Source organism: Ruditapes philippinarum, unplaced genomic scaffold (assembly GCF_026571515.1).
Source record: "Ruditapes philippinarum isolate M1 unplaced genomic scaffold, ASM2657151v2 ctg44_1_1_1_1, whole genome shotgun sequence".
Lineage (NCBI taxonomy): Eukaryota > Metazoa > Mollusca > Bivalvia > Venerida > Veneridae > Ruditapes > Ruditapes philippinarum.
Window position 1 is genome coordinate 58,695 of NW_026858399.1, and position 20,072 is coordinate 78,766.

Below are 20,072 nucleotides of genomic sequence, written 5' to 3' on the forward strand. Positions count from 1 at the left end.
AAAAATAAAAGATTTTTTTATTGACAAACTAGAAATGTGTCATCATGCCATAGATGCCCCCGCATGCAACCAAAATTTCAGATGTTATAATATTTAGTTCCAAATTTGTTTGCACAAATTATTTTTTTCATTTTAAGTTCAAAGCCCTTAAAACTATTCAATGTTGACACAAACCATTTTTATACAAAGTTCAAGGCATTGAAACTATTCAGTGTTAACCTTTTGTAAATTGCATATGATGCATATTTGTAGCCAAAATAATGGGTACATACATTTCCACAAAAGTACGAGTGCTGAAACTGAAAATTCAAAATTTTTCCAACATTCACAAATGATTAACTTTGTCCAAAATCATTGAACCACGACCAAATTCAAACTTGAACTGCATATTCCTAAGATGTATCTATATGTCAAATTTGAGTTGAATGTGTACAACCAATTTGGGGAGATAATGAACGGAAACTTAAAATTTCAGATTTTTTTTTTCAAAGTTCAAGAGGGATAATTCTGTCAGCTATCATCAAACAATGACCAAATTCGAACTTGACCAATGCATTCTTATGACATATCCATATCATTAATTTTGTTGTTGAATATGTACAACTGTTCGGGAGATAATGAATGTGAACTGAAAATTTCCTTTTTTTCAAAGTTAAAGGGGCATAACTCATCTAAAAATCATCGAACCATGACCAAATTCTAACTTGACCTGTGCATTCCTTTGACATATCCATATGTAAAATTTGAGTTGAATATGTAACACTGTAGGGGAGATATTTGATAACAGAAACTGAAAATTTCATAATTTTTTCAAAGTAAAAGGGGCATAACTCTGCCAAAAATCATAGAACCATGACCAAATTAGAACTTGACCTGCGCATTCCTTTGACATATCCATATGTCAAGTTTGAGTTGAATGTGTAATACAGTTGGGGAGATAATGAACGGAAACTGAAAATTTCATATTATTTTCAAAGTAAAAGGGGCATAACTCTGCCAAAAATCATAGAACCATGACCAAATTCAAACTTGACCTGTATTATCTCATGACATATCCATTTGTCAATTTGAGTTGAATGTGTAATACCGTTGGGGAAATATGAACGGAAACTGAAAATTTCATATTATTTTCAAAGTAAAAGGGGCATAACTCTGCCAAAAAACATAGAACCATGACCAAATTCAAACTTGACCTGTATTTTCTCATGACATATCCATTTGTAAAGTTTGAGTTGAATGTGTAATACTGTTGGGGAGATAATGAACGGAAACTAAAAATTTCATATTATTTTCAAAGTAAATGGGGCATAACTCTGCCAAAAATCATAGAACCATGGCCAAATTCGAATTCGAACTTGACCTGTATTTTCTCATGACATATCCATTTGTCAAGTTTGAGTTGAATATGTAATACCTTTGGGGAGATAATGAACGGAAATTTAAAATTTCATATTATTTTCAAAGTAAAAGGTGCATAATTCTGCCAAAAATCATCGAACCATGACCAAATTCGAACTTGACCTGTATTTTCTCATGACATATCCATATGCCAAATTTGAGTTGAATGTGTGCAACCATTACTAAGATAATGAACAGAAACTGATGATGACGGAATGACAGAATGACTGAATGATGGAAGGGCGGAATGACGGAACAGGGTAACACTATATGCCCCAGCCATTATATGGCGGGGGCATAAAAATAGGTATTAACTGTATAACATAGCTGTATTAAACTTTGAAATGCAGGTTAAGTAACTAAATTTTCTTAAATACCATCTTTTAAATTAAGCATTACCAATTTCTTAAAACATAATCATTATTAAATACATGGTGTGAATCACAATGTCCTTATAATGTGCTCAAATTGTTTCATTTAACATCTCTATAAACCTCACAACTGTCTAGCTAGAGTTCATGGCCTTAATCATTTCATAAATATCTCTGAAAATCATGACCCAGCTATTGAATATTTTACATAAAAATTGCTGAACATGTATTACACATTCCAATGTAAGTTGTTTCCTTTCACACAAAAAGATTTTTTTAAATTTTACTATATGTACATAATAATAATCAATGACCTTGGGGCGGGTCCAATTTTGACCCCAGGGCTATAGTTTGAACAATATTGGTAGGGGTCCACTACACAATGTTTCATGACAAATATCTAACCTCTAGCCTTTGTCAATTCAGAGAAGAAACAAGGGGAACACCCAAAACCGTCGCTTAGTGAAACGGTCTCCTATGAGGCTAAGACAAAGCATGATAAAAAGTCAAAATTTATACATGACATCTTCCTTTTGCAGTGGGAGTGTTTTTCAACTTCATTTATATAAATATTTAATAATTAGAACACTCCGATAATCTAAATGGATGCTAATGTAAAAAATAACTTTCTAATATTTATAGACGAATCAGTTTTGATCCATTACGTACATGTTTGACATTTTTCCAGAATTTTTAAACTTCTCTGTTGTATTTCCTTGTCTCCAACACGAAAACCCTGATAAGTGAAGCTTTTTTCTGTTGTGTAATTTCCATTTGAAACTACATCTGATTGTAACGATTAATTTAATTGCTGATCAAGTTCAAGGTCAATTCAATGCAGTCTAAATATCAACAGCTAAGCGGGGCCAATTTTGACCCCAGGGCGTTTATTTGAAATGTTTTAAGCCTATTTGTTGCCATGGCAACCAATTTTTTCAAAATAGGAAGAAAAGATAAAGACACGCATAATCTTAAGACTGCCATCTACCCATATGTGAAGTTTCATAAAAATATTTTCAGTACTTTTTGAGTTATCACTGGATTCAGTTTATGTCTAAAATTTGCCATATTTTCAGTCTATTTGTTGCCATAGCAACCAGAATTTTCAACATAGGAAGAAAAGAAAAAGATGGCATAATATCCAGACTGCCATCTACCCATACTTCAAGTTTCATAAAAATATTTCCAGTACTTTTTGCGTTATCACTGGATCCAGTTTATGTGCAAAATTTGCCATATTTTCAGTCTATTTGTTGCCATAGCAATCAGAAATTTCAACATAGGAAGAAAAGAAAAAGACGTGCATAATCTCCATACTGCCATCTATCCATATTAAGTTTCATAAAAATATTTTCAGTACTTTTTGCGTTATGATGCGGGATCCAGTTTTGTGGACGGACTGACAGACAGACGGACGGACGTACCAACTTTTGATATTTAAGAGGCAAATCAGCTCATAAACTACACCTGGACGTAAGTCCATGAGCTGAATTTAGCTCATAAAAACAAAAAATAGCTCTTAATTTGAATTTTATGAGTTTTTGTTCTTTATTTAACTACGGAATGAAGCTCATAAATATCAAATGTTTGCTCGGACAGACAGACAGACGGACGGTAAACCTTAAGTCCGGTAAACCGGTAGGGGACTAAAAACAACAAAAAAACAAAAACACTTTTTATTGAGTGTGATGGATATGATAGGTAACCAGGAGTGGATTGAAGGGAATAATCAGGCTGGTGAAAATGCCCGATTGGGCTTAAGAAATAAAATATCATATTTTTAGAAAAATAATTTAATTGTTTCTTTCTAACTTGTTTTGTTTATTCAGCATTTATTTATGAAACAAATCAATATAGAAATATTTTGGTTATCTTTTATTTTCTTAGAATTATTTCCCTTTTTGGAAACAAAATATTTAAAGTGCATAAAAATTATGTTGTAACTTATAATTCTTAATAGAAATGTGTCCAACAACTTCATTTTGCTCTGGATTATTGCGCCAGTACCTTAATTCTATATATTCGGATTAAATTTTCTGTTTCTCACATTTATATTTTGAAAATTCTTTGACACTGAACATTAAACTTCAAAGTTTTCTGTGAAAACTGAAGGAAATGTATGTTGACAGGTGTTGGCGCAATGAATTAGAGCATAAAGAAGTTATTTAACCTATTTGTTTTACACTTTGCACATGCACCATATTTTTTTAGGACTTCAAAAATTATGTGTTGTAAAAACATGAAAAAGGGGAAACAAAGTTTAAAAGAAATATCTTTATTATTTTTCTAGAAATAAGATTTTTTATGTCATAAGCCCGATGGGCATTTTCACCAGCCTGATAATTAATGCATTAGTGAAAATTCCCAGGAGGCAAATTCACTCTTGTGCAGATTTTATCAAGTGTCAAAAATGTGTGCATTTCCTGATTTTCAGGAGTCAAAACCCATATACCCATGTCAAACGAGAGCCCTGATTAACATCTACCAACAAATACATTGAAGCATTTTTCTAAATCCCTGATTGTTGCTACTGATTTTGCCATTCAAAATAATTTAATCATAGCAAATTAAATAATTTAATTGCTCAACATTTTTTCCTCCCATAAACAATGCTTACAGTTATGTAAAACCACATATGTATCAAAATGCATGCATAAAAATCAAAGGTAACAGCAACTTAAATTCTTGAACAGCTTGAGTACGAAGCACATGGAGTACGAACATCTATTTTGTCTTGTATAAAATATTCGTTATCGTGGGCTGTATTTTCAAACTGCATGCAAGCAATCAATTAGAGCAACCATTTTCTACATTCAAACACTAATAACAATGGCTGTAGACATTTAAACTTTGCAATATTAATGTTGCAAACCGTATTTACTTTTCCTTTCGATTTCATTTGCAAATCATTTTTCCCGATGTAAAAGTAATATCCGTAAATTAATCTTTTATCTTAATCAGCTAATTTTTATGAAAAAGACAACAACAACATTTTTTGTTCTCTTTCATTTCTTTGAGAAATAATTACACAATAAAATGTGCAACTCATTGTCAAGAACCGAAATATTTAAGTATTTCGGAACGACACATACCCTTGGATGTTTATGACTTAATGGAAGATCCATTTAATTGAAAGGGAAATCCAGTTCACTTAGCTTCAAATTTGTATTGATGAACTCTGTTTTGAATTAACATTCACATTCAACAACCTTTTCATCTTTCTAAAGCTTTAACAGAAAAAATCTTCATAACAATGTCAGTTGAAACAAAAATACAATATACAATATCTCAATTTATCCCTACAAAGAAAGTCTATGTATCCCTGCAATAAAAAAAAACCCTTTCACCACCAAAACAGAGACCAATTTTCAACTCAGGATCATAATTTGAATATGCTTTGTAGAAACTAACAAACCAATGCCTTGTGAGAAATATCTTTCCATTTTGAAGTATAAGAATTTTTAAGTTTTTTCTATTAGTTGCCATAGCAACTAGAGTATAGCATCGAATGGAATTCTTTAAACAATCTTGATAGAGCTTCATACAAAGAGTATTCGTGCCAAGTTTCATTAATTTTTGCCAAGTGGTATCATAAAAGATGTCAGTTGAATAAAATGTGGATGGACGACGGACGCAAATGATTGGCCATCCTAATAGCTCACCTGCACTATGTGCAAGGTGAGCTAATAAGACCTGTTTTTCAAACGGGAGTATCAAAACAATAATCAAGTAGTCCAACTACAAAACTAAACATGCACAACAAGGAATAATACTTTTCCTGAACGAAAACAAACAAAACAAATGAAACTATTCACAAACATGTATAGAAATTTATGAGTTTCCTCAAGCAGTGCCAGTTGTACGGGGCATATCGATCACATATGTGATGACGTGTGTACACTGCTTAGAGGTTCTTTACCTGTTTTCTATTTACGATAAATTACTCTGTAATCATTATGTTCATATAAGTGCATTAATTGTAAGGATTCTGTTTATCTTTTCTTTATATTCTCTTATTATTAATAATATTTATAATCATTTCTACTAATATCAAGCATACAGCTAAAGACTTGGTGCTAAGAAAACTTTGAGTAGTATATTTTTAACTTAAATTTATTAATAGTTACAGTTATTTTACCTTCAGACTTTTGAGATCTAGAGCAGATGTTATGTTCCCACTGAGATCTCTCTCTATGATGAACCTTTCATTAACAGTTAAAATTAGCTGATTCATCTCATCATCTGCTAATCTCATAATAAACTCCTCATACTCTGCATCTAAAACAAAATCAATTATATAAATCTTATCTTCAGTAATCTCTTTCCGATTTTATGCTAATAAAAGCTATTGATTTGTTATAACATTGAAAAAGACTGCCACAAACAGTAAATAGCATTGGTTTAGCAATAAAATCATTTACCGGTAACTTACTTTTGAATTTTATTACAATCAATATACAAGAGGGCCATGATGATCCATTTTACTATAATGCTCTATATGACAAGAGACAATGGATAATGAAAACTTTGAATTAAAAGCATAAGATACAATCTAAGACAACTGATATCAAAGTTAAACTCTGCATCCGAAATAGAGCACATGTAAAACTAGAACTATCACTGAATGTGATTCATACCAATCTTGACAGAAGACGACTTGGAAAGGTGGTTAAGGGAATAACTTTAGTGGCACAAATACATATACATAAAAAGAAATTATCTCTGGTGAAAAAAGGACAAATTGTACAGGTAATAGTATAAATATATATTGTCAAATCATGTTCGAAACAGTTACAAACAAGCAATTATCATAGTATTGCAAGCAATCCATAAGTCCCCTACTGGTTAGAACCCCAGCAACATTCTGATGGGCCATTGGCCATTCAATTTTACCAGTGAATGCATGACATGAATGAACTTAAATCTTCTGAGTTCTAAGTTTGTCTATATCACAGTAATGTGTTAAGTTTCCCTGCCTAGTAAGGAAATTATGTTTATACAACCTTGTCATATAATTACCATGTGGGATTTTAAAGTAAATCCTATAAGGAATGAAGAAGTTGGAGTAAAAAATACCAATTTCTCGAAAAAAAATCTAAGTTCAAGGGGGACATAATTCTGGAAATAGTCTTGCTAGAGTATTTAACCTTCTCAAAAATGTCGAGTGATAATAAGAAACATATATATGAAGTTTGAAGTAGATACATTAGGAAATAAAGAAGTTATTTTTTCATAAAAGTTCAAGGGAGGTAATACTGATAATTTTTGTGCTAGAGTTGTAAACCTTGTCACATATGATGTGTTGCTTAATCTGAACAAATTTTGTACACTGTCACAAAGGAAATTTTTGTGTACAATTATTTCAAAATTGAACCAGTGGTTTAGATGTTGTTGTTTTCTAATTTTAGCTCTGGCAGCCATTTAATTAAACAGTTTGTCCTGTCATTAAGTGAGAGGTGAGCTAATAAATGACAGAAAAAGAGAAGGAAAACAAACATTTGACCTGACTGGGGATTGAACTGTCAACCTCAATCCCCTGGGGCGGGGCCATTTTGACTCTAGGGGTTTTATTACAACAAACATGGTAGACATAGTTACACAAGAAGACGTTACATGCCAAATATCTAAGCTATAGCTCTTTTGAATTTTCACAAGAAGATTTATGTTAGTTTTTTACTATATACATATAAGGATTACCAATAACCCTTTGGGCTGGGCCAATTTTGACCTTAGGGCATTTATTTGAAAAAACTTGGTAGACATCCACTGGAAGATGTTTCATGCAAAATATCTAATCTATAATGCTTTTTGATTTTCACAAGAAGATTTTTAAAGTTTTTACTATATACATATAAGGAAAATCAATTAATGACCCCTGGGGCCAGGTCAATTTTGACCCTAGGGATTTTATTTGAACAAATTTGGTAGACATCCACTAGAAGATGTTTTATGCCAAATATCTAAACTCTAGCTCTTTCGGTTTTTTACAAGAAGATTTTTTAAGATTTTTCTGTAAAAGAATCTTTCGGTTGCCATGGTTTATGGAATTTAATTCTTTGAACTACTTTGGTAGAGCTTCATGCAAGGAACATCCTTCCAAAGTTTTAACATATTTGGTGTAGGTGAGGCAGTTGTTTAAAGAAATTGTTGAAGCACGAACGCACTGACTCATGCACGGACAACGGACAATGGGCCATAACAAAAGCTCACCTTGAGGACATTGTCCTCAGGTCAGCTAAAAACCTATGACCCCAGGGGCAGGGCCATTTTTGACACCAGGAGCAAAATTTGAATAACTTGTCTGCCTTGTACCTTCAGACAAGACAATATTTTAAGTTTATACTATATGTACATAGTGAAAATCAATGACCCCCGGGGTGGGGTCAATGTTGGCCCAGGGCTATAATTTGAACAACTTGGTAGATATCCACTACACAATGTTTCATGCAAAATATCTAACCTCTAGCCTTTGTCAATTTTGAGGAGAAGATTTTTTAAAGTTTTTACTATTATAAACATATAAAAAAGATCTATGACCCCCCGAGGTGGGGCTATTTTTGATACTATGGGCAAAATTTGAACCACTTTGGTGGAGGACCTATAGATGATATCATATACCTAATATCTAACCTCTTAACCTTGTACCCTCAGGCAAGAAGTGTTTTTCAGTTTCTTCTTTATACATATAAGGAAAACGTATGACCCCCTGGGGTTTCATTCTTGAAGCTCCTTTTCTGGCCCTGTGACTTTTTTAAGCAACAGACCAGAACAATTTGAACAATTGTGAAAGGGAACCACTCAAGGACGGCAACGACGACATAATTGTAACAATATCTAATTTTGAACAGATGAGCTTAAGTACATTTTCCGACATGCTGGCAAAATTAAAACTGTAAAACAGAATTTCTTTTACAATGTGCATGTTGTTAGAATATGATGAGCAAAAAAAAATTGGGTGTCTATATATATATATTTATCAATATATTATGAGTTATCTGTTGTTGAATCAGAATTATTTACTTATTTGGGGTCATTTCAAAGGCAAGTAACTTAACCTCAATTTATGATCTCATAAACATATTATTTGTATTTGGTTTCTAATACCTTCAGCTCTGAAAATTTATGTCACATACTAAAATTCAAAGGACTCGGAGGTAATTTGTTACAACAGGACTGGGAATGATTTTTCAAGATTAATGTTCCATTAGATCAGGTACGAATATTAACGGTATCCGCAACTAAATTTTAGACCGTGATTGGTGTTGTGCCATTTACGCGCATGCGCACATGCTACTAAAAACATTAATCGATGGCGGAAGGCAACAATTTCAGTTCATGAAAAAATATGTTAATTAAGCGCTAATTTATGGGCATCTGCACAAAATACTCAAGAAATAATGACAGGTTAGTCTTATTTCTTTGTTATGTATGTAAATTTTTACTAGATCACGCTTTCAATGGCGTAAATCGGGTTGGAAATATTCCACTCTGGATGAATGAGATTTCCAAAATGGCGGAAAGTTTGCTTGATACGAGTGAACATGTATAAAATCTGCAGAGTCATCAGGCTTAAACCACTCGAAGAAAACTGACTAAACTTGCACAAATCGGTTTAAAATAAATTAAAGTATGTCGTGAAGGTACTTTTAACACTCCCTTATCATCTGTTCTATTGTTTTTTGGCGTGGAATTTGAAGGAAAATGTTAAATTTTTGTAGTGCAAAATTAAATTCACGAACCTATTTTAGCCGAAGCATCAGAGGTATTTAAAGACCTTTAAAAATATAAAATGAAAGCTGAAAAGTTAGTCACTACATCATAGTAAATGGTTTATGATATTATTATAATTTTCAGCCGAGTAATTTTGATGCTATGTCTTTTTGAAAATGGATGAATTTTCCCCCATTTTTTTTTCATTTACTCAGAAGTTATTTCAACTTCTTTTTTGTTAGTTATTCCAGGTACGTATATTAACATTAGTACATGGTTATTCTGTTGATAAAACAAAATATTTATATTAAATGTCATTTCATCTATTTCAGATCTTAACAAATGTGCTTCAAGGGTTTCAAGTGGTAGATCAGCACGACAATTTCACTGAATGCTGATACAGCCCAAAAGTTCAAAGATTTGCAGTTTGTGCCAGGAGAGTCCCAGAAGTGTCAAATAAATTTCGGGAATAAAGTGACACTAAATGAAAACACTATAAACAGTCATTTTATAGCCAGTGCGATGCTATTGAAGTTTTATTTAAATCCAGTTATAAAATAAAAGGCAAAACTTATGTGTTTTCATTTTTATTTCTTTTTTTTATTACCAGGTACCTGATACTACCATTTCCAATACCTTTATGTCTATTCTCTCGAAAACACGTACGTTCATTCAAGAGAACCTGAAAGATACTGACATCATGTAGTGGTGAAACAGTTTACTCAATATAATTATATAAAAAGCAACACAGAGAATATGTTTTAAATAAAAACAATTAACTGGATATGGTAATAATCTAGCCTTACCCACTAAAAAGCAGTTTCAAACAGGACCGACTGATAGAAAAAGTGTGAAAACTATCACAATTGAACAATTAAATAGATGCATATTAATAACCGAGATTAAATCAATTACTGAATCTGCAGCAAACATCAATTATGACGGTACAATGTACTTATTTTTCACAATACTTTCATAACAAAAAATGTTTAGGCTGTTTTTCAGAAAACAAACATTTTTATAAGAGCTCTTTTCTCAGGTGCAGTTTGAAAATTATATAATCATACTTTTATTCAATTTTAAAAATAGATAGATAGATAACTTCATTCTTTAAAACAATGTTCAAATAAAACAAGAACCGGTTGAACCAGGTGATGCTCCCCGAGAAGGTTCTGGACACAGGAAAGTATAAAAAAAATGAACAAAGGGCAATAACTCCAAAATTAGACCAGGCTTTGTTTAGGTTCTTGAAGCGTTGCAGTTCTATCCAATTACATCTAGCTACCTACAAAGTTTCATGTTGATATCTCTAATAGTTTTAAAGTAATGTCCAGGACAAAAGTCAAAAAGTAAAAATAAACAAAGGGCAATTACTTCAAAATAAGGCAAGGCAGAGTAATGATTCTTAAGCACTGCACTTCCACCCAATGAGACCTATCTATCTACAAAGTTTTCATGTTAATATCTCTTATAATTTTAGAGTAATGTCCCAGACAAAGTTCAAAGTGTCAAAATGAACAAAGGGCAATAACTCCAAAAGTAGGCAAGACATTTTTACAGTTCTTGTGCACTGCAAACTTACTCAATGAGATCTATCTACCTACAAAGTTTCATGTTGATATCTCTTATACATTAAGAAATATGTCCCGGACAAAGTTCAAAGTGTAAAAATAAACAAAGGGGGAAATTCAAAAATTAGGCAAGGCAGAGTTAAGGTTCTTGTTCACTGCACACCTACTCAATGAGATCTATCTACCTACAAAGTTTCATGTTGATACCTCTTATACTTTTAGAGTTATGTCCCGGACAAAGTTCAAAGTGTAAAATAAACAAAGGGGGATAATTCAAAAATTAGACAAGGCAGAGTTACGGTTCTTGTGCACTGCACACCTACTCAATGAGATCTATCTACCTACAAAGTTTCATGTTGATACCTCTTATACTTTTAGAGTTATGTCCCGGACAAATTTCAAAGTGTAAAATAAACAAAGGGGGATAATTCAAAAATTAGGCAAGGCAGAGTTACGGTTCTTGTGCACTGCACACCTACTCAATGAGATCTATCTACCTACAAAGTTTCATGTTGATACCTCTTATACTTTTAGAGTTATGTCCCGGACAAAGTTCAAAGTGTAAAATAAACAAAGGGGGATAATTAAAAAATTAGGCAAGGCAGAGTTACAGTTCTTGTGCACTGCACTTCTACTCAATGAGATCTATCTACCTACAAAGTTTCATGTTAATACCTCTTATACTTTTAGAGTTATGTCCCGGACAAATTTCAAAGTGTAAAATAAACAAAGGGGGGTAATTCAAAAATTAGGCAAGGCAGAGTTACGGTTCTTGTGCACTGCACTTCTACTCAATGAGATCTATCTACCTACAAAGTTTCATGTTGATACCTCTTATACTTTTAGAGTAATGTCCCGGACAAAGTTCAAAGTGTAAAATAAACAAAGGGGAATAATTCAAAAATTAGGCAAGGCAGAGTTACGGTTCTTGTGCACTGCACTTCTACTCAATGAGATCTATCTACCTACAAAGTTTCATGTTGATACCTCTTATACTTTTAGAGTTATGTCCCGGACAAATTTCAAAGTGTAAAATAAACAAAGGGGGTAATTCAAAAATTAGGCAAGGCAGAGTTACGGTTCTTGTGCACTGCACTTCTACTCAATGAGATCTATCTACCTACAAAGTTTCATGTTGATACCTCTTATACTTTTAGAGTAATGTCCCGGACAAAGTTCAAAGTGTAAAATAAACAAAGGGGAATAATTCAAAAATTAGGCAAGGCAGAGTTACGGTTCTTGTGCACTGCACTTCTACTCAATGAGATCTATCTACCTACAAAGTTTCATGTTGATACCTCTTATACTTTTAGAGTTATGTCCCGGACAAAGTTCAAAGTGTAAAAATAAACAAAGGGGAATAATTCAAAAATTAGGCAAGGCAGAGTTACGGTTCTTGTGCACTGCACACCTACTTAATGAGATCTATCTACCTACAAAGTTTCATGTTGATACCTCTTGTTGTTTCAAAGTTATGTCCCGGACAAGAAAAGGGGACGGACGGACGGACGGACGGACGGACGGACGGAAAGACGGACGGACGGCCGGACGGACGGACGGACAAGGCGGCGACTATATGCTCCCCCGAAATTTTTTCGGGGAGCATAAAAATATAAAGGGCTTAATAAGTTAAATATATTTGCGTTCGAAATATGCAAGATGATTTTGGCCATGTGATTCTTCACGATATCTTATCCGCATATAATTATTTAAGATACGCAATAGAAATTGAAAAATAAAAAATTTTAAACTACAGTTTATAAGCTTTTTATAAATAATTTTTCACAAATTTCGGCAAAAAAATGACAAAACAATAATAACTTGTTACTATATGTATATAAAATTTCTTTCGTGAGCAGTCGCGATTTGGCTGGTAGTAAAAGTTGCGTTTTTTACTCGTTACAATTCCGGAAATAATTTAGCTTTGTAAATGATAATTACACGGTTAAAAAGATCAAATTCTCAGCTTTCTTTTGATAGGTATTTTGCTAAATTCGGACCATAAATAACGAAAAAATCTTATATTTGTTCGAAGAGGGCATCATTATTTTTACTGAAGTTTTGACATAATCGGGAGACAAAAAAACAAAACTCTGTGTTTAACTTGTCGTAATTTTCTTCATACTAAACGCACTGAGTTATAAAATATATATTTGAAAAATTCTATCTTTCAGCTTTCTAGAATATGTTACTTTTAAAAAATTGAACAGAAAATAACATGTTGACAGAAATTTAAATAACCAAGGTCAAATATCACACCGCTTAATGATATGTAATCGTCGATAAAAATCAATAACGATCGGCAGTCTGGATGGATTATCTGCCATGACAGCATAATTTACCGTTATTGATTTACTGTATAGAGTTGCGGATACCGTTAATATACGTACCTGATTAGATGTAGGTCTAGCTCATTTACTATATGCAAACTTTCACAGAATAATCATTCTAATTGTGGAAAATGACCCAAAATTGAAAAGCATTACAATGCTGTTAACTCAAATGAGGCTAAGAAAAGCACAAAGTATGATTTTCAATTTATTTCTGAGTATATTTCTTAATCATCATTTGCTTATATTTCAGTTTTATGTGCCTCCAGCTGATCTATGTAAGAACCATTTTTTATTGTTTAGGCCTTATTTGTTAAGGTCCTCAGTCAAGAATTTTCCGAGCTTACAGAGGGCTTGTGATGAGTCAAAATCTATGTCAGAGTAATGGTCTCTATTTATGGTAAAAGAAAACATGCATTAAGATTAAAGTGAATACCTTTAGTGAGTTCACAAAGAGCCATCATTCAGTAAAAACCGACCTCAGAGTTAAGGGTTTTGGATAGATTTTGTTTAAAAGATATTCTATTGGACTGTTCTAGTATTGCCTATATGAAAATTCCTGATCTAAAATTTTCTTATAACTGTTTCTAAAAAACTACCCTACCATACATTTCTGAGTTATCTTCCTTTGATGAACTTGAAGCATCAACTACATCATAAGAATACATGTGGAGAAGTCTCTTTCTTTCTGTACCTTCACTTCTACTGCCTAATTTAGACCTTGATAATGAATCTGTAGAACTAACAATCTGAACAACTTCTGGAGATGCAGGGAGCTGGATTGACAATTGTGCATCTGTAGTTGAGGGGGATGCTACTAGACTATACACATCTGTTTGAATTATCTCACTCGTCAAAGACTGCTCCAAACCTTTTTGTACACAAACAAGATTGCATTTGTGAAAAATGCTATGCCATCGCATTAATAAAACACTAAATAGTAATGTAAGAACACAATTTTTTGTTTCTATACAATTATGCATAGATCACTGACCTATCTAATTGTTATTATCAGATAAGTACCTTCAGACAAGAAGATTTTTAATTTTTTACTTTATGACATAGTGACTGAAAATCAATCAATAACCCCCGGGGCGGGGCCAATTTTGACCCCAGGGCATACATGCCATAATTTTTAGACTCATTTCCAGGACACTTTTCATTTGGAGGTGGGGCATGGCATTGATCAGCAAACTTATTTTTTTAAAATTTACATAGTGGCGAAAAGAATGTCAGATATAATCCCCTTCGGACAAAATCCCCTTCAAGGGTGGACATAATCCCCTTCAAATTTTTGCAAGGCTGGACAAAATCCCCTTCACTACCCGGACAAAATCACCTTTTTTCATAGGTTTCTAATGTATTATTATGCTCCATAAAAATTGATGAATAATGTATTATTATACTCCCTAAAAATTGATAAATAATGAACTTTTGTTTTTTTTATTTATAATTATGCATCAATAGTTAACCTTTATTTAGTTTAGAAGTTTTCATTAATATTATGGTAAATTATCAACTGCATAACACATATTTGATTTGGCAATTTCTTTAATTATTTTAAACTGATTAGTATGAAAAACATTTTTATTAGCCAATAATTGTTTCATTGATTGTTTAAGTTGATAATTCTAATTGATATATACTATCCATTGTTACAATTTCTATTGATGAAAGAGTGATAATTAAATCAAACCAAGATCACTGCACTACTCGATTGATTGTTATGAATGCTTTAACAAAGCAATTTTAATGTGATTTAAATGTTGCTAATTGAATGTGCTTTTCTGCTGAAATATTTTCTACTTATTTATACATTAAGATATTTACTACACAGCATAATGCAGTATGTCGCTCTCATACCCACTTTATAAACCGAAAATTCCTCTGAGGGGGATTTTGTCCTAGGTAGCAATTTTATGAAGGGGATTTTGTCCACTTCAAAATTTCACACATGAAGGGGATTATGTCCACCCATGAAGGGGATTATGTCCGGATATACAAAAATACATGAAGGGGATTTTGTCCGAAGGGGATTATGTCCGTACACCTGGCATACAACCTATATTACAGGTATTAACAACTTGCAAATTTAATGACACCATAAACAAACGACAAAATGTCAATAATTATTAACAGTTTTCTATCTTTTTTAAGTATTTAGGCATCGTAAATTCAATCAGTCACAGACTAGAATAAAGCTATGTTAAGTTACCACAATTAGCCATGTCATTAGATATCATAACCTCATATTTAGCAGTAATTTTCATGGTGTTTGACCACTAATAAACTGCCTGCAGATGGATTAAATTTATACTTGTCAGTTGTTAATTACAGTGTATGACACCTTCACTCAGGAAGCCCCAGGGGGTAAATAATTAATCTTTTAATTGATCAAAATTATTGGTGAAAATTGTTTGTTAGAAGGGGCACATAGATATACCAATCAAAGGATTATAGTCCGAGCATGATAAACAGAACTTTCGTCAGTTTTAAAAATACCAGTACAGTCCATTAAAAGATTAACTCAGGTAAACAGAGGTAACTGCAAGTGATTAACCAAATAATTACATTGAAAGTTATACAAACTATATTTTATGAGATGTTATTTTCGTTTGACTGTATAGCACAGTAAGTAAGACTGCTTATGAAAGTGAATTTAGCTGAGCGGGTTCGAAACCTGTTGGAAACTGTTTATTTTTTCAAGTTTTAATTCTTTTTTTTCTTTTTTTAATTTCTTACTGTCTGACAAAATAAATATATGATTACGCATATGAACTTAAAGATATTGTATTTTTTGTCTCTTGAAAGTTAAAATATTCATACATTTGTAATATGAAATGCAAAACATATAATAAAGGAGGTGAAGATACTTTGTTTAAAAAGTAATATAAATTCATCAATAAAAATAAACAAGAGCCCGGTTTGAGCCAGAATGCTCCCCGAATAGGTTTTGGACACAGGAAAGTACACCTCTTGTAGTTTCAGAGTTATGTCCCTGGAAAAAGTTCAAAGTGCAATAATTCCAAAATTAGGCAAGGCAACGTAACTGTTCTATGCACTGCAATTCTGCTCAATGCGATCTATCAACCTACAAAGTTTCTTGTTGATATCTCTTATGGTTTCCAAGTTATGTCCCAGACAACTTCTGTATATGTCTTAATGTGTTACCTTCGGTATTAAACTTTGAAATACAGTTACAGTTTCTTTTCAATAATCATTAACAATTCCTGAAAACATGAAACAAAAGTGCCAAGATGGCCCTAGATTGCTCCCCTGACCCATCAACCACAACAACCCAGCAATGTCTTAGACAAGCATCATGACAAAGTTTGATGACAATTAAGTAAACAAGAGCCCGGTTTGAGCCGGGTGATGCTCCCCGAATAGGTTTTGGACACAGGAAAGTACACCTCTTGTAGTTTCAGAGTTATGTCCCTGGAAAAAGTTCAAAGTGCAATAATTCCAAAATTAGGAAAGGCAGAGTTACTGTTCTTTCCACTGCACTTCTAATCACTGTTATCTATAAACTTACAAAGTTTCTTGTTGATATCTCTTATGGTTTCCGAGTTATGTTCTGGACAAATTCAAAAAGTAAAAATAAACAAATGGCAATAACTCCAGAATAAGGCAAGGCAGAGTTATGATTCTCGTGCACTGTACATCTACCCATTGAGATACATCTACCTACAAAGTTTCATGTTGATATCTCTTATAGTTTTACAGCTATGTCCAGTACAAGATTTTTCTAAAAGGGGAGATAATTCAAAAATGACGCTTAACAGAGTTATGGTTTTTTTGCACTGCACTTCTACTCAATGAGATCTATCTACCTACAATGTTTCATCTTGATATCTCATATAATTTTAGAGTTATGTTCCGGACAAAGTTCAGTGTTAAAATTAACAAAGGGCAATAACTCCAAAATTAGGACAAAAAGAGTTATTGTTCTTATGCACTGCACATCTACCCATTGAGATCTATTCACCTACAAAGTTTCATGTTGATATCTCTTATAGTTTTAGAGTTATGCCCCGGACAAGATTTTTCTATAAGGGGAGATAATTCAAAAATGAGGCTTAACAGAGTTATGGTTCTTTTGCACTGCACTTCTACTCAATGAGATCTATCTACCTACAATGTTTCATCTTGATATTTCTTATAGTTTTAGAGTTATGTTCCGGACAATGTTCAAAGTGTTGAAATTAACAAAGGGCAATAACTCCAAAATTAGGACAAAAAGAGTTATTGGTCTTATGCACTGCACATCTACCTATTGAGATATATTCACCTACAAAGTTTCATGTTGATATCTCTTATAGTTTTAGAGTTATGCCCCGGACAAGATTTTTCTATAAGGGGAGATAATTCAAAAACCGGGCAAAATAGAGTTATGGTTTTTTGACACTGCACTCCCCCTCAATGCCCTCTACCACTGTATGAAGTTTAAACAAATTATCTCCAAGGGTTTTCAAGTTATGCTCCGGACAAGAAAACGGACGGACAGACAGACAGACGGACAAGGCGCCGACTATATGCTCCCCCCGAAATTTTTCGGGGAGCATAAAAATGTGACCTCTAGTGTGTTAACAAGGTTTTTCCATTTATAGCCCCTGCAACCTAGTTTTTGACTAAAGACGACCCATACTTGAACTTGACCTAGAAATCATCAAAACAACCTTCCTGACAAATTTCCAAAATGTTTGGATCAAAACAGTGCAGCCACTAGTGTGAAAAAGATTTTTCTATTTTTAGCTCCTGTGACCTTGCTTTTAACCGATGATGACCCATATTAAAACATGACCTAGAAATCATCAAAACAACCTGCATGACCAATTTCCAGGATATTTGGATCAAAACTGCAGCCACTAGAGTGTTAACAAGATTTTTCTATTTTTAGCTCCTGTGACCTAGTTTTTGACCGGAGATGACCCATATTCGAACTTGACCTAGAAATCATCAAAACAACCTTCCTGGCGAATTTCCATATATTTGGATCAAAACTGCAGCCACTAGAGTGTTAACAAGACTTTTCTATTTTTAGCTCCTGTGAGGTAGTTTTTTGACTGAAAATGACCCATATGTAAACCTGACCTAGAAATCATAAATAACAACCTTCTGACCAATGTCCAGGACACTTGGCTCAAAACTGCAGCCACTAAAGTGTTAACAAGATTTTTCTAAGCCCCTGTGACTTAGAAATCATCCAAACAACCTTCCTGACAAATTTCCATGATATTTGGATCAAAACTGCTAACAAGATTTTTCTATTTTTAGCTCCTGTGACCTAGTTTTTGGCTGGAGATGACCCATATTAGAACTTGACCTAGAGATTATCAAAACAACCTTCCTTACAGATTTCCAGGAAATTTGGATCAAAACTGTAGCCACTTGAGTGTTAACAAGCTTTTTCTATTTTTAGCTCCTGTGACCTAGTTTTTGACCGAAAATGTTTCATATTAAAACTTGACCTAGAAATTATCAAAGCAACCTTCCTGACCAATTTCCAGGAAATTTGGATCAAAACTGTAGCCACTATAGTGTTAACAAGCTTTTTTATTTTTAGCTCCTGTGACCTAATTTTTGACCAGAGATGACCCATCGTCAAACTTGACCTGTATTTCATTGAGACAAACATTCTGAAAAAGTTTGATGATGATCCAATAAAAACTGTGACTGCTAGAGTGTTAACAACCCAACTGTTGAAGACGAACGACGCACGACAACGCACAATGCGGCGACAGACATAGCCCCATCACTATACCTCACCTTGACCACTTCGTGGTCAGGTGAGCTAAAAAACATTTACAATTTAAAATGATAATTATATACATGGTGTGAATCATAATATTCAAATTATATCATAAATACCCCTGCAAAGCTAACATATCTCTTGCTAGAGGTCATGACCTCATATCATTTCATAAAAGGAGCCACCGTCAACATTTTTACTTTTTCTTAAGGCAAACAAATCAACGGTTTAAACAAATCTTAAAAAGAAAATTAAAGAAAAAATATGTTTTCCATTTTTATATTTTTAAAAGGTCTATCTGGTCACACTTATTTTGTCCAAGTATGAACCCTTTCCATAATAAAAGACAAACTTAAGAGAGTGTTATCAAAATTCAACAAGAAATGTCAGACACATATGCCCCCCATTCAAGCCCTTGACTCATACCATTGGTAATATTATTTAATAGAAACCTGCCATAAATGGGTACATGGAAGTTTTTATTTATAACCAATCAATATGTAAAATGTAAAGATTTTGTAACTAATTGGTGTCACAAGAATAAGCGGACACCATTTTAACATTCAAGGTTATTGTGACCATGACCTTTGAATTAGTGGCCTCAAAATCAATAGGGGTTATCTACTAGTAATGATCAATCATAAAGTTAAACACAAAGACTTGATAACAAGTAGTTTTAAAGAAAATGAGTGGAAACCATTCCGACATTTAAGTTCCCTGTGACCTTGACCTTTGACCTAAAGAATCAACTAGACTCCGTAAGTCGGATGTGTCGCCTTGTGAACAGTATAGCTGTCACTTAGGCATATTCTTCTTAAATATAGATTATTTATAAACACCACTCTTATAATGTAAATGTTCCTTGAAATTTAGTGGCATTTCAACTGATTGTAACAATGTTACATCAGGATTGATATAGCTTAAATAGCTTTTACTGTGC

General features: G+C 33.1%; 1 protein-coding gene across 1 annotated transcript in view; it reads right to left on the reverse strand.

Moving 5' to 3' along the window:
* The window catches only part of LOC132753071 (uncharacterized), a gene marked incomplete at its 3' end in the record, with an annotated part of 221,807 nt that overhangs the window by 56,576 nt on the left and 145,159 nt on the right, over nt 1–20,072 (reverse strand). The window contains 2 exon segments of the mRNA XM_060743482.1: nt 5,908–6,047; nt 13,985–14,251. Of these exon segments, the coding sequence (XP_060599465.1) occupies nt 5,908–6,047; nt 13,985–14,251 (407 nt within the window).